Here is a 16,086-nt window from a genome sequence, read left to right as displayed (position 1 = left end):
GTGAGAGAAAGAAGATTCTTGTGCGGCAAGGCCACAGGAGCAGGGGAGGCATGCAGTTAGCAAGATCACAAGAGCATTTAGCATGAAAATAGCGGTAGAAGATAGCTAAAGATGCAACATTGCGGGGGATGAGAGAGACGCTAAACACCGTCAGTTAGAGGAGAGGAGTTGATGAGACGAAAAGCTTCTGATTCCACCCTGGCTAGAAGAGCGGTAAGAGTGGAACCCCTCTAGATATGTGAGTCATACTCCATACATGGACGGATAAAGCTCTTGTACGGAGTTAGCAGCTGGGGAAGGGGGCTCAAAAAAAAAAAAAAAAACCTACTGAGATGCCAGTCCCATAAAAGTTTCCAAAGCAATGGTCAAAAATGGAGGGATAAGTTTTTTGAAACCTCCCTCTTGAAGGAATTCGAGTCATAAGAGGTAGAAATATAGAAGCAGGCAGGGAGTTCCACGATTTACCAGAGAAAGGGATGAATGATTGAGGTTAACTCTTGCATTAGAGAAGTGGACAGAACAGGGATGAGAGAAAGAAGAAAGTCTTGTGCAGCAAGGCCGCGGGAGGAGGGGAGGCATGCAGTTTGCAAGATCAGAAGAACAGTTAGCATGAAAATAGCGGTAGAAGACAGCTAGAGATGCAACACTGTGGCGATGAGAGACTGAAGACAGTCGGTTAGACGAAAGGAGTTGATGAAACGAAAAACGTTTGATTCCACCCCGTCTAGAAGAGCGGTATGAGTGGAACCCACCCCAGACATGTGAACCATACTTCATACATGGACGGATAAGGCTCTTGTACATAATTAGTAGCTGAGAGAGTGAGAAAAAGCTGTTTTAGCTAGAGATGATATGTGAAGCTTCCACTTCAGATTCTAAGTAAAGGACAGGCCGAAGATGTTCAGTGTAGAAGAGGGGGGACAATTCAGTGTCATAGAAGAGGATTGGATAGTTGTCTGGAAGTTTGTGTCGAGTTGACAGATATAGGAATTGAGTTTTTGAGTCATTGAACAATACCAATTAAGCTCTGCCCCAATCAGAAATTTTAAAAACATCAGAAGTGAGGCGTTCTTTGGCTTCCCTGCGTTAAATATTTACTTCCTGAACCGTTGGACGTCTATGAAAAGACGTGGAAAAGTGCAAGGTAGTATCATCAGCGTAAGAGTGGATAGGACAAGAAGTTTGGTTTAGAGGGTCATTAATGAATAATAAGAAGAGAGTAAGTGACATGACAGAACCCTGAGGAAACCAATATTAATAGATTTATGATTAAAACAGTTACCATCTAACACAGAAGCAATAGAACGGTCAGAAAAGAAACATGAGATGAAGTTACAGAGAGAAGGATAGAAGCCGTAGGAGGGTAGTTTGGAAATCAAAGCTTTGTACCAGACTCTATCGAAAGTTTTTTGATATGTCCCAGGCAACAGCGAAAGTTTCATCAAAATCTCTAAAAGAGGATGATCAAAACTCAGTAAGGAAAACCAGAAGATCACCAGAAGAGCGGCCTTAACGGAACCAATACTGGCGATCAAATAGAAGGTTGTGAAGTGATAAATGTTTAAGAATCTTCCTGTTGAGAATAGATTCAAAAACTTTAGATAGGCAGGAAATTAAAGCAATAGGACGGTAGTTTTAGGGATTAGAACGGTCATCTTTTTTTTTAGAAAGAGGCTGAATGTAGGTAAACTTACAGCAATAAGGAAAGGTAGATGTTGACAGACAGAGCTGAAAGACTTTGACTAGGCAAGGTGCAAGCACGGAAGCAGAATTTTGGAGAACAATGGGAGGGACCCCATCAGGTCCATAAGCCTTCCAAGGGTTTAGGCCAGCGAGGACATGGAAAACATCATTGCGAAAAATTTTAATAGGTAATATGAAGTAGTCAGAGGATGGAGGAGAGGAAGGAATAAGCCCTGAATCGTCCAAGGTAGGGTTTTTAGCAAAGGTCTGAATGAAGATTTCAGCTTTAGAGATAGATGTGATAGCAGTGGTGTCATCTGGTTGAAATAAAGGAGGGAATGAAAAAGAAGTAAAGTTATTGGAGATATTTTTGGATACATACCAGGCTTCGCGAGGGGAGTTAGATCTTGAAAGATTTTGATACTTTCTGTTAATGAAGGAATTTTTGGCTAGTTGAAGAAAAGATTTGGCATGGTTACGGGCAGATACATAAAGTGCATAAGATTCTGGTGATGGAAAGCTTAAGTACCTTTTTGGGCCCACCTCTCTATCATGTATTGTACGAGAACAAGCTATGTTAAACCAAGGTTTAAAAGGTTCAGGTGGAAAAAAAAGAGTGAGGAACGTACGCCTCCATGCCAGACACTATCACCTCTGTTATGCGCTCGGCACACAAAGACGAGTCTCTGTCACGGAAGCAGTAGTCATTTCAAGGAAAATCAGCAAAACACCTCCTCTGGTCCCCCAACTACCAGAGGCAAAACGCCAGAGGCTCCTCCGTTTAGGGGGTTCCTGAGGAGGGATTGGAGCGATAGGACAAGATACAGACATGAGATTGTGATCGGAGGAGCCCAATGGAGAAGAGAGGGTCAAAGCGTAAGCAGGATTAAAGGTCAAGAATGTTGGGCATATCTTCAAGACGGTCAGGAATACGAGGAGGGTGTTGCACCAATTGCTCTAGGTCGTGGAGGATAGCAAAATTGAAGGCTATTTCACCACGATGGTTAATGAAGGGAGAGGAAAGCCAAAGCTGGTGGTGAACAATGATGTCTCCAAGAATGGAGATCTCTGCAAAAGGAGAGAGATTCAGAATGTGCTCCACTTTGGAAGGTAAGTAGTCAAAGAATTTCTTATAGTCAGAGCAGTTAGGGGAGAGGTATTCAACACAAATAAATTTAGTTTGAGAGTGAATCTGTAGTCGTAGCTAGATGGTGGAAAACTCGGAAGATTCAAGAGCGTGGGCACGAGAGCAGATTAAGTCGTTGCGCACATAAACGCAAAATCCACCTTTGGATTGAAAATGAGGATAGAGAAAGTAGGAGGGAACAGAAAATGGGCTACTGTCAGTTGCTTCAGACACCTGAGTTTCAGAAAGGAAAAGAAGATGAGGTTTAGAAGAGGAGAGGTGGTGTTCTACAGATTGAAAATTGGAAGACCGCGAATGTTGCAAAAAGTTAATGAACAAAAAGTTGAGGGAGGTGTCAAGACACTTAGGGTCGATACCAGAAGAGCAGTCCGACCTGCGACCATTTGTGGTCCCCTCCCCAGATGGGGACTCCGAAGTTGGTGTAGGAGTCGCCATGATAATTTTGAATTTTTGAGTGAAGGGTGTGTGTGTAATTAGGTGCTTGTAGTTTTGTGTGGAAGAAGAGAGTTGTCTTTAGAGGGCAGGGTGTGACTGTCCCCTTATGTTGTAAGACACAAAGGGAAACATTCAGTGAGGTCACTGCTGTGTTTAAAAATAAGTTCACAGCAACCCCTGAACAGTGCTTTCGACCTCACTGGGAATAATTCTCGTTTCGGCAAGTGCCTGCTGTCTCCTCATATATATATATATATATATATATATATATATATATATATATATATATATATATATATATATATATATATATATATATATATATATACACACACACACACACACACACACACTCACACAGGGTGTTCTGCGAGTTAAGGTTTATACCTCGGAATTTGATAGTTCAAATAGTTATAAGCAGTTCTAAGTGTTAGTTCTAAGTGTTTATACATATATGTTGTGTTTTTCTTTATTTTGCGAGAAATTAACGTGTAAGCTGTGTGTTGCGGGAGTCGCTCGTCTGGGTGGGCTTCCACCTCATTTTTTTCCCTCCTTGTATAATTATGTGTTAATGTGTTATGTGTTAACTGTACGTTTTCTTCACTTACACATGCAGTTCCCACAACACAGCCTACACGTTAATTTATCGCAAAATAAAGCAAAACACAGGATATGTGCATAGAGTATTTTTCACTTAGAATTTCTTGAATTATCAAATCCCGAAGTATGTACCCTAATTCGCGGGACACCCTGTATACTGTTACAACCAGATCCTAGCCCCTCTTACATCTGCCACTAATTCCGGTCAGTTTTCCTTAGGCTACCACCCTTGTAGACTAGTGCGGGGCAAATACAGGGAAAAAATTACAATGCCAACTTCTCACACTTGCTGAGAAAGGAAACGATAAGCCACGTCCACGGGAAGGACTGACACAAGTACAGCACGACTGAATTAGACCAAAATACCTTATGAACAACTGTCCTCAAGAGCAACCTGGCACTGCTCAATAAGATATTCTTATTCTTACATAATTACAGTCTGAGAGCAGCGTAAAACCATGCCTCCCGTAGGGCCGACGTAATAGTCAAACGTGTAGGTGTATAGCTAGTATTCCCTCAAAATACTGTCTCTCTTACTCCCCCAAATACAGTCTCACACTAACAGCTCTCCAAGTACGTCCTTCTCTTATTAGCGACAGACCACCACTGAAAAAGAAAGTCCTACTGCAAGCCAAGTGATACCCAGGTGATTTGGTCAGTGACAGGGGAAAGGGAAGGGAAACAGGGATGAATGGAGAGCCTGTCAACAGTGTTTGCGGCTCACACAAGCTCATTTACTTAGTTTGGGGATTAGCAATATTTCAATTTACTTACTTGCTACATTTCACTAACGGGGCTAGTTATAATTTAATTACCTCATTATCAACTTTGATTTCTTGTCTTTCTGATGGTAATGGTTTCAAAATGATAAAATACAATGAAGTAAGATCGCGTAAATAATTAAATGAACATACTAGCTTACGTGATTGGCGGCTGTCTAAAGCTCGCTTCTTTCTCTTCATTCTTTCTCACCCAATTTTCTCTCTTTTCTCTCAGATTTGCTGACCACCAGGCTGCCCTACGTTATATATATATATATATATATATATATATATATATATATATATATATATATATATATATATATATACACACACACACACACACACACACACACACACACACACACACACACACACACACACCTGTGTACAACTAATGAAATAACAGATGAATGAGCATTTAAAAGCCATGTAAATTAGTATTTATGAAAATATTTTAGATTTATGTTTTCATTCCTAAATGACGAGGATCTTTCCTTAAGAACTTAAGAGCATTAGAAAACGTAACTAAAAATTATATGGGTAAACACATATGTAATGTTACCAACCTTCATCATCCTCATGGTGGGATTGCCGTTGTTGGCGAATAGAGATATGGTGTAAATCAAGTTGTTGGACGAAGCAATATACACACCTTGGCCACTAACAAGGTGTTTATAAATGTCTCCAAAGTCCGTCAGTGTGCTGTACTGAGAAACCAGCTTCTACCAGGAAAAGATTGAACTGTGATGGCGTCATAAGCTATTAATCATTATATTCAAGAAAGTGTAGAATATGCTGGAGAGAATGAGACAAATAAAAATATATGAAATGAACGGTAAATGATTCATGAGTTCTTATGGAAATGAAAAAAAAATAAGTAAAATTACCCTTGCATAAACATTTTTTGCAGCTGTCAGACTGTCGACCCACCACGGGGTTTGGCCATACACGGGGAGAGAGGAGTGGTAGAGTTCCTCAAGTGTGTTGATCCCCTCGGGGAATCTTTTCACAGTAAGAAAGGCAACCAGTTTTGCACTGTACGCCTCCAACACGATTATCACGTACACCCAAAGAAAGCCTACAAATATCTGAAAAAAAAGTAAAATAATAATAATAATAATAATAATAATAATAATAATAAAAAAAAAAAAATAATAATAATAATAATAATTATTATTATTATTATTATTATTATTATTATTATTAATATCATTATCATTATTTTTATTATTGTTATTATTATTATTATTATTATTATTATTATTATTATTATTATTATTATTATTATTATTATTATTATTATTATCATTATTATTATTATTATTATTATTATTATCATTATTATTATTATTATTATTATTATTATTATTATTATTATTATTATTATTATTATTACTTTAATATTAAACTACTAGAGAAAAAATAGTCTCTTCAGGGTTGTTCCAGACGATATATATATATATATATATATATATATATATATATATATATATATATATATATATATATATATATATATATATATATATATATATATATATATATATATATATATATATATATATATATATATATATATATATATATATATATATATATATATATATATATATATATATATATATATATATATATATATATATATAAATTACAAATTCACCAACAAATGCATCTGAAACATATTTCGACAGAATATAATTCATTAAAGATATTGAAAGTGTAAATAGTTTATTTATATACCTGAAGACTTGTGCGCACTGGTAGCTGTGGTTGACCGACCTTGAGGTGAACGCCAAAGGTGTAAAGGTTGATTAACGCCAGGGAGTGTCCGCTGAGTTTCTCGTCCCTGGTTATATATATATATATATATATATATATATATATATATATATATATATATATATATATATATATATATATATATATATATATATATATATATATATATATATATATACGAGTATATATATGCCATAGCCGTACTAGTCCCATTAATAGTATTGGCGCAATTTCCCAGACAGAAGGAATATATCAGCAGTTGAGGTTTAAGTTGGAAATGAAGAGCCTTGAGCTTGAAGCAGAAAAGGAGGCTAGAGGAGGTTGAGGTGGAGATGAGAAAGTTTGAATGGAAGCTGAAGCTGGGACTAGAATGTTGAAGGCTGAGGAGAGTAAGGAAACCAGGAGGCTTGAGGCCAAAAAGGAAGGGAGGATGTTTGAGACCGAGGAGAAGGCAAGGTTGAGGCAGAGAAGGAGGCAAGAATGTATGAGGGGGAAGAGGCAGAGATCAGGATATTTCAGTTGGAGACGACTTGAATAGAGGCTGATTTACCCCATGGTAGATGGAAAGGAGAGCTGAAGCCCCGTTCACACATTGGCGAATTTTGATGACGATTCCGCTGCGAATGTGTTGTAACTCTCATGCTTGACAAACGTGCTGCGATCCCACTGTGAATGCACTGCGAATGCGTTGCGAACGCGTTGCGAACACTAGACGAATGTGTTACAACACCAACACGAATTATCTGCGACTCTAGAGAATGCGATGCAAACCTGCTGCCACTCTACTGGAAATATAGTGCGACTCAAGGATGGAGTATATTATATAGGTTACGCTGATAACCTTTTCATATTTGTGTGAGCTTTCCTTTCGTGCGTGCCATCAGGATGCTTCCGTTGCAAGTTGAATTAGAGTTTATACAGCTTAAGTAGGACTTTCAGCTGGAGGAGATTGAAATTGGCTTTGCTATCTATATATCTATCTTTCTATCTATCTATCTATATATCTATCTATCTATCTGTTTATCTCTCTCTCTCTCTCTCTCTCTCTCTCTCTCTCTCTCTCTCTCTCTCTCTCTCTCTCTCTCTCTCTCTCTCTCTCTCTCTCTCTCTCTCTCTCTCTCTCTCTCTCTCTCTCTCTCTATATATATATATATATATATATTATTCGAAACTTAAGTGTTCATGCGATGAGTGGTGGGAACGTGGCACGAGGATCGAGGCGGGCTTTCACCCCACGGCTTCATTTCCCTCTTCCCTTCCTCCCTCCCAGCCCTTAATAATGTGTCTGGCGTTACCAGAGCGAGTAACCGAGACTCCCAGAGTAGTTGGCCGATATCATAGAGCGTTCACGTGGAGTAGAGCGAGGAGTATTACTACCAAGAGAGGAAGGGTATATTATCATTATTTATTTGTTTATTTATTTATCTATTTTTTTTATGTTGGAAGGACACTGGCCAATGGCAGAAAAAAAGTCCAATAAAAAATGCCCACTGAAATGCCAGTCCCATAAAAGGGTCAAAGCAGTATTCAAAAATTGATGAATAAGTGCCTTGAAACCTCCCTCTTGAAGGAATTCAAGTCATAGGAAGGTGGAAATACAGAAGCAGGCAGGGAGTTCCATAGTTTAGCAGAGAAGGGGATGAAAGATTGAGAATACTGCTTAACTCTTGCAATAGAGAGGTGGACAGAATATGGGTGAGAAAAAGAAAGTCTTGTGCAGCGAGGCCGCAAGAGGAGGGGAAGCATGCAGTTAGCAAGATCAGAAGAGCAGTTAGCATGAAAATAGCGGTAGAAGACAGCTAGGGATGCAACATTGCGGCGGTAGGAGAGAGGCTGAAGACAGTCAGTTAGAGGAGAGGAGTTGATGAGACGAAAAGCTTTTGATTCCACCCTGTCTAGAAGAGCAGTATGAGTGGAACCCCCCCCAGACATGTGAAGCATACTCCATACATGGACGGATAAGGCCCTTGTACAGTGTTAGCAGCTGGGGGGCTGAGAAAAACTGGCGAAGACGTCTCAGAACACCTAACTTCATAGAAGCTGTTTTAGCTAGAGATGAGATGTAAAGTTTCCAGTTCAGATTATAAGTAAAGGACAGACCGAGGATGTTTAGTGTAGAAGAGGGGGACAGTAAAGTGTCATTGAAGAAGAGGGGATAGTTGCCTGGAAGGTTGTGTCGAGTTGATAGATGGAGGAATTGAGTTTTTGAGCCATTGAACAATACCAAGTTTGCTCTGCCCCAATCAGAAATTTAAGAAAGATCAGAAGTCAAGCGTTCTGTGGCTTCTCTACGTAAAATGTTTACCTCCTGAAGGGTTGGGCGTCTATGAAAAGACGTGGAAAAGTGTAGGGTGGTATCATCAGCGTAGGAGTGGATAGGACAAGAAGTTTGGTTTAGAAGATCATTAATGAATAATAAGAAGAGAGTAGGTGACAGGACAGAACCCTGAGGAACACCACTGTTAATAGATTTAAGAGAAGAACAGTGACCGTCTACCATAGCAGCAATAGAACGGTCAGAAAGGAAACTTGAGATGAAGTTACAGAGAGAGAAGGATAGAAGACGTAGGAGGGTAGTTTGGAAATCAAAGCCTTGTGCCAGACTCTATCAAAAGCTTTTGATATGTCCAAGACAACAGCAAACGTTTCACAAAAATCTGTAAAAGAGAATGACCGAGACTCAGTAAGGAAAGCCCATCACCAGTAAGGAAAGTGGATCACCAGTAGAGCGGCCTTGAAGGAACCCATACTGGCGATCAGATAGAAGGTTGTGAAGTGATATATGTTTAAGAATCTTCCTGTTGAGGATAGATTCAAAAACTTTAGATAGGCAGAAAATTCAAACAATAGGAAGGAAGTCTGAGGGATTAGAACGGTCACCTTTTTTAGGAACAGGTTGAATGTAGGCAAACTTCCAGCAAAGAAGGAGAGGTAGATGTTGGCAGACAGAGCTGAAAGAGTTTGACAAGGCAAGGTGCAAGCATGGAGGCACAGTTTCGGAGGATAATAGGAGGGACCCAATCAGGTCCATAGGCCTTCTGAGGGTTTAGGCCAGCAAGGGCATGGAAAACTTCATTGCGAAGAATTGTAATAGGTAGCATGAAATAGTCAGAGGGTGGAGGAGAGGGAGGAACAAGCCTAGAATCGTCCAAGGTAGGGTTTTTAGCAAAGGTTTGAGCGAAGAGTTCAGCTTTAAAAATAGATGTGATAGCAGTGGTGCCATCTGGTTGAGGGAAAGAAGAAGAAGCAAAGTTATTGGAGATATTTTTGGCTAGATGCCAGAAGGCACGATGGGAGTTAGATCTTGAAAGGTTTTGAAACTTTCTGTTAATGAAGGAGTTTTTGGCTAGTTGGAGAACAGACTTGGCATGGTTCATGGTTGGCAAAAATATAAAGTGCATGAGATTCTGGCGATGGAGGGCTTAAGTACCTTTTGTGGGCCACCTCTCTATCATGTATAGCACGAGAACAAGCTGTGTTAAACCAAGGTTTAGAAGCTTTAGGACGAGAAAAAGAGTGAGGAATGTACACCTCCATGCCAGACACTATCACCTCTATTATGCGCTCAGCACACAAAGACGGGTCTCTGACACGGAAGCAGTAATCATTCCAAGGAAAATCAGCAGAATACCTCCTCAGGTCCCCCCAACTAGCAGAGGCAAAACGCCAGAGGCACCTTCGTGGACCCTGAGGAGGTATTGGAGCGATAGGACAAGATACAGATATGAGATTGTGATCGGAAGAGCCAACGGAAAAGAAAGGGTGACAGCATAAGCAGAATGATTAGAGTTCAGGAAAAGGGCAAGAATGTTGGGCGTACCTCCAAGACGGTCAGGAATACGAGTAGGCTGTTGCACCAATTGCTCTAGGTCGTGGAGGATAACAAAGTTGAAGGCTAGTTCGCCAGGATGGTCAGTGAGGGGAGAGGAAACACAGAGCTTGTAATGAACATTGAAGTCTCCAAGAATGGAGGTCTCTGCAAAAGGGAAGAGGGTCAGAATGTGCTCCACTTTGGAAGTTAAAAGGTCAAAGAATTTCTTATAGTCAGAGGAGTTAGGTGAGAGATTCAAGAGCGTGGGCACGGGAGCAGGTTAAGTTATTGCGCACATAAACACAACATCCAGCTTTGGATCGAAAATGAGGATAGAGAAAGTAGGAGAAAACAGAAAAGGGGCTACTGTCAGTTGCCTCAGACACCTGAGTTTCAGTGAGGAAAAGATGAAGTTTAGAAGAGGAGAGGTGGTGTTCTACAGATTGAAAATTAGATCTTAGACCGCGAATGTTGCAGAAGTTAATGAAGAATATGTTGGGGGGAGGGTGTCAAGACACTTAGGGTCGTCGACAGAAAGGCAGTCCGACCTGGGGATATTTATGGTCCCCTCCCCAGATGGGGACTCTGAGGCTATTGTAGGAGTCGCCACGATGGTTTAAAAAATTTTGAGTGAAGGGTGTGTGTGTTATTAGGTGCTTATAGTTTTGTGTAGAGGAAGAGAGTTGTCTTTAGAGGGTAGGCTGTGACTGCCACTTTGTGTTCTAAGACACAAAGGGAAACGTTCAGTGAGATCACAGCTGGGTTTAATGATAAGTTCAATGATAATGAACAGTGCTTTAGACCTCACTGGGAGTAATTATCGTTTCGGCAGGTGTCAACTGCCTCCTCCACTAAACTTACATGTGGGATTCCATTGTGATACATTATATATATTGAGTAATATTTGGGCATTACGAGAGGCTAGGATCTGGGTAGAATCCAGATATTGTTTGAAGGACGTAAAAATCCGGATCCTTCTACTCTTATGCGTGTTGAGCTGTGGTCTCACATATAGTTTCTCGTGTGTCCTTATGTCGTTGTCCAGAGTACTCTGATGGGAGCAGATGCTGATTCTCTCCCTCCTTCTGCCTAAGTGTAGTATATTGTTGTGGGTCATTGTGTGTCTTGTGTGCATTAATTGAATGCTACTAGTCTCTCTGGCCCACAACGGCGAGTTCATTGTGTGTCTTGTGTGCGTTAATTGAATGCTAATGGTCTCTGTGACCCACAACGACTAGTGAGGTAGACCAGAGGACTGGATAATCTTTGTGCTAGGCTACTGCTGTCTAATTCTTCCCGGATCCCCACAAATTTTATAAAAGGTGGGAATTTTGTCTTTTGGAAGACAACATTGTTAGCTGGCCAGAGTATATAATACTTTGTTGGATGTGGATGATCTGTTACTCTGGGTGGTTGTCCAACTAGGTATTATACCTTGATCTGTGTTGTTGCTACTCTCTATGCTCCATAGCATGTGTGTCATTAGTTATTTCCAGCTTGGGGGTTTTAAGTTGGCCTTTGTTATATTTCCTTCTCTGTGGGCAGATTAAACGGAGTGGTAACCGAACTGAAGCTGTATAGTTGTTGACGACCACCAAGGGCCTGGAATCATCGTATTTATATCTACACTAGGCTAGAAGCTATCCTATGGAAAGCTGACCTGAGTGTAGTAGCATCTGTGAGGGGGGCTGAACCTGGTCATAACAATATATATATATATATATATATATATATATATATATATATATATATATATATATATATATATATATATATATATATATATATATATATATATACTCGTATATATATATATATATATATATATATATATATATATATATATATATATATATATATATATATATATATATATATATATATATATATATATATATATATATATATATCGTGGAAAGCACAGGAGAACAACGAATAGGAGAGATGCTCAGATCAAAACAAAAGAGACACAGTCCCTACATCGTGGTGTACCAGATACCCTGCAGGGGCTGCAACGCCAGCTATTTTAGGGAAACCTGTAGAGGACACGTCACTAGGATTAAACAGCACCGCGGTGACGTGGGATACCACCGGACATCTAGCGCTATGGTGGACCGCATAGACAAGGCAAGACACTTGCCAAAGTTAAAAAAGGCAAGGATTCTGAGGTGTGGCCTGGAAAAAAGAGAAAAGGAAACTGCTAGAGGCCATGTACATCGCCACCAACAAGAACATCAACAAGAGGACGGCCAACATCGTGTGGGCGGCTCTGGCAGCGGTCATTTGCCTTCCCTCCAAGGTCAGGGGAAGATGTCACGGCACTCGCACCAACCAATCAGCGGGTGGTATAGCGGCCAGCAAGCCGCACGCCCTCACCGGCCCAATAAAACGAGGGTCGTCACCGGAGGTGTCTCAGTTCCCCTGAATAAGCTGTAAAAGCGAAACTAATCTGGAATAAATTCACCTCATAACATTTCTGTTTCTTATTACCTCCTCCTTCAACTTGTCTGAATGTCCGAATATTATTATTATTATTATTATTATTATTATTATTATTATTATTATTTATATTATTATTATTAATATTGATAATAATAATAATAATGATAATAACAATAATAATAATAATAATAATAATAATAATAATAATAATAGTAATAATAATAATGATAATAATAACAATATTGTTATTATTATTATTATTATTATTATTATTATTATTATTATTATTATTATTATTATTATATAAACGCGTGTGTGTGTGTGTGTGTGTGTGTGTGTGTGTGTGTGTGTGTGTGTGTGTGTGTGTGTGTGAGACACACACACACACACACAGAGAGAGAGAGAGAGAGAGAGAGAGAGAGAGAGAGAGAGAGAGAGAGAGAGAGAGAGAGAGAGAGAGAGCATAAGAACATACGGGAAGCTGCAAGAAGCCACCAGTCTTACACTTGGCAGTCCCTGTATGGAATATACCTACCTATTTCCACCTAACATCCCCATTCACAAACCCGTGTAATCTTCTCTTAAAGGTCCCTAATACGAGTATACTACCACTAACACTCTATTTCAGAACCAATTTCTTCCTATCTCTTTCTTAAACCTAAATTTTTCAAGCATGAACCGGTTATTTCTTGTTCTGTCCTATTTGCTGATCCTATGAAATTTGCATATGTCCCGCTTATTATAACCATTATACCACTTAAAAACTTCTATCAGGTCCCATCTTAACCTACGTCTCTCTAAAGAATATAAATTTAACAGCTTCAATTTCGCCTCGTAAGGAATACTCCACATCCCTGTATCATTCTAGTCATTCTCCTTTGTACTGATTCTAATAAGCTAACCTTCCTGTAATGTGGGGACCAGAACTGCACAGCGCAGTCTATATGAGGTCTGACCAGCGCCAAATATAACTTTAATATTACTTCGAGCCTTCTACTTTTAACAGTCCTAAAAATCAACCCTAATACCCTATTTGCTCTGTTTCTGACCTCTATGCATTGCTTTCTTAGACGGAGTTCAGAGCTAACTATAACTCCTAAATCTTTTTCATACCCTGAACCTACCAGAGTTTCGTTGTTTATTTTGTACCTACTGTGTGGGTTTTCTCTCCCTAGGCTAAGTACTTTTCAGTTCTTGATATTAAATTGCATTTGCCATCTGTCCGTCCATTTGTTCATCCTCTCTAAATATGTTTGCAAGGCGATGGCATCCGATTCTGATCTAATTAATCTATTTATCTTTGTGTCATCCGCAAATTTAGTAACATCACTACTAATTTCAATATCCAAGTCATTGACATATATCAAAAACAACAATGGCTCTAATACTGATCCCTCTGGCACCCACTAATTACATGACCCCACTCGGATTTAGAGCCGTTTATTACAACCCTCTGTCGCCTGACGCTTAGCCATGACCTTATCCACCCTAACACCTTCCCATCTATCCCGTGTGCCCTAACCTTTCTCAGGAGCCTCTGATTGGGTACCTTGTCAAAGGCTTTACTAAAGTCCAGATATTAAATGTCATAACTATCACCATTATCTACTGCCTCGTACACTTTATTGTAAGAAGTTAACAACTTCGTCAGGCAAGACCTTCTTGAAGCCATGCTGTGACTGATTTATCAAGTTATGTTTGTCTAAATGCTCCCTAATTTTCCTCGCTATTATTGACTCCATTATTTTACCTGCAACAAAAGTTAAGCGGACAGGTCTATAATTAAACGCTAAAGTTTTATCTTCTTTCTTAAAGATGGGTACTACATTAGCCTGGCTCCACATTATTGGTACGTCACCTGACTCAAGTGATTTCCTAAAGACAGAAACACTGGCTCACTAATAACCTCTTTGCATTCCTTAAGTACTCTGGGATATATTTCATTTGGTCCTGGTGTCTTGAACTTTTTTAGCCTATCTCCTGTTCCACTATCTCCTTAGTCATAGAAATATCTGTCAGCTTCTGATTCTCATCTGCTCTAAACATTTGTTCACTATTTGGCATATCTTCCATGTTTTCCTGGGTGAAGACAGTTAAAAAATACGCATCCAAAATTTTACTAATCTCCTCCCCAGAACTAACCAGCTCCCCATCTGTTGCCTTTAATGGACTTATATTTTCCTTATTCTTCGTTCTATATACCTGATAAAATCCCTTGGGGTCTGTCTTCGCCTGGCTGGCTATCTTTAATTCATAATTGCTTTTAGCTTTCTTCGTTAGCCTCCTGACTGTTCTAACTAATTCATTATATTGTGGCCTTAAAACCCCTTCCCCTGCCTTTAATCTCTTATGTATAATCTGTCCTGCATAGTGTTTTAACCTAAACGTCATCCATTTAGGGTATAATTTCTGCAATCTTATTGCTCTATACGAGATGTTTGCTAACTGTCCTGTATGCAGTTTATCTACGAAATATTTATATAACTCATCTACATTTACTTCACCTAATCCCCTCATCTCGGTCTCTTCCATCCCCTCCACTCTCTCATCCACTCGCCTCGACCTCACCTCTCCCATCTCAGCATGACCTGACCCTCCAACATACACATATCTCTTTCATTCCCCTCTCTTATTGCTACGCCCCTTCCGGACACTTCCTCCCTCCTCTTGCCCAGCTCCATCACACCTCACCTCACCTCTTTCATCCTGCCTTATCTCTCTCAACTCCGTTCCGGACCTGACCTCACCCTGCTCCGTTGCCAGTCAACCCCCTTGGAGGTACTTTTTTTTTAATTCCTCAAAATCTGCTCTCCTTACGTCAGGTATTTTGTGTTTTGTCTTCTAAGAGTTTCCTCCCATTATAATTTGTACTTAATTTCCCAATTGTCACTGTTACCTAGTTCTCCTCCAACCTCTACCTGCGTGACTGCTTCCTCACTGTTAGTAAGAATTTAATCTAGAATATTGTTCTCACTTGTGGGTTCTACGACTACCTGTTTAAAAAAAAAATCTTGAATTACCTTCAGAAATTCCTCTGCTTCCGTGTTACCCACCATCAGGCTCCAGTCGACATTCCTAAAATTAAAATATCCTACCACACATACCTGACTGTACCTTCCTCCTCTATTTATCTCCTTCCATAGTGAGGTGTTAATTTCCTTTGTACTCTGTGGTGGCTTTTACACTACTCCCATTACTACTGATTGATCCTTCCTTCATGTCTAGACATGTCGACTATCTGTTGCTATCTCTTTTTATTCTACTGTTAATACAACACTGTAATGTGTCCCTAACGTATAACGCGACGCTTCCTCGTCTCCTGTTTTCCCTGTCTTTATAGAATAGTGTATAACCATCTATCTTAACATCTGGATTAAATACTTTTCCAGACATATCTAACCAAGTTTCTGTTAAAGCAATAATAT

At 39.5% G+C, this 16,086-nt stretch overlaps 1 protein-coding gene across 1 annotated transcript in view; it reads right to left on the bottom strand.

Moving 5' to 3' along the window:
• The window catches only part of LOC135092848 (uncharacterized), a 35,264-nt gene extending 23,571 nt beyond the window's left edge, over positions 1-11,693 (bottom strand). The window contains exons 1-5 of the mRNA XM_063991590.1: positions 11,654-11,693; positions 10,229-10,384; positions 6,959-7,159; positions 5,517-5,707; positions 5,196-5,351 (exon numbers count right to left, since the gene is read on the bottom strand). Of these exons, the coding sequence (XP_063847660.1) occupies positions 5,196-5,351; positions 5,517-5,707; positions 6,959-7,159; positions 10,229-10,384; positions 11,654-11,693 (744 nt within the window). The remainder of the gene's footprint in view (positions 1-5,195; positions 5,352-5,516; positions 5,708-6,958; positions 7,160-10,228; positions 10,385-11,653) is intronic.
• Between the last annotated feature and the right edge of the window lie 4,393 nt (positions 11,694-16,086).

Source organism: Scylla paramamosain, chromosome 41 (assembly GCF_035594125.1).
Source record: "Scylla paramamosain isolate STU-SP2022 chromosome 41, ASM3559412v1, whole genome shotgun sequence".
NCBI classification, from domain to species: domain Eukaryota; kingdom Metazoa; phylum Arthropoda; class Malacostraca; order Decapoda; family Portunidae; genus Scylla; species Scylla paramamosain.
The sequence above is the reverse complement of the archived record's forward strand: the minus strand, read 5'-3'. Positions and strand labels throughout refer to the sequence as shown.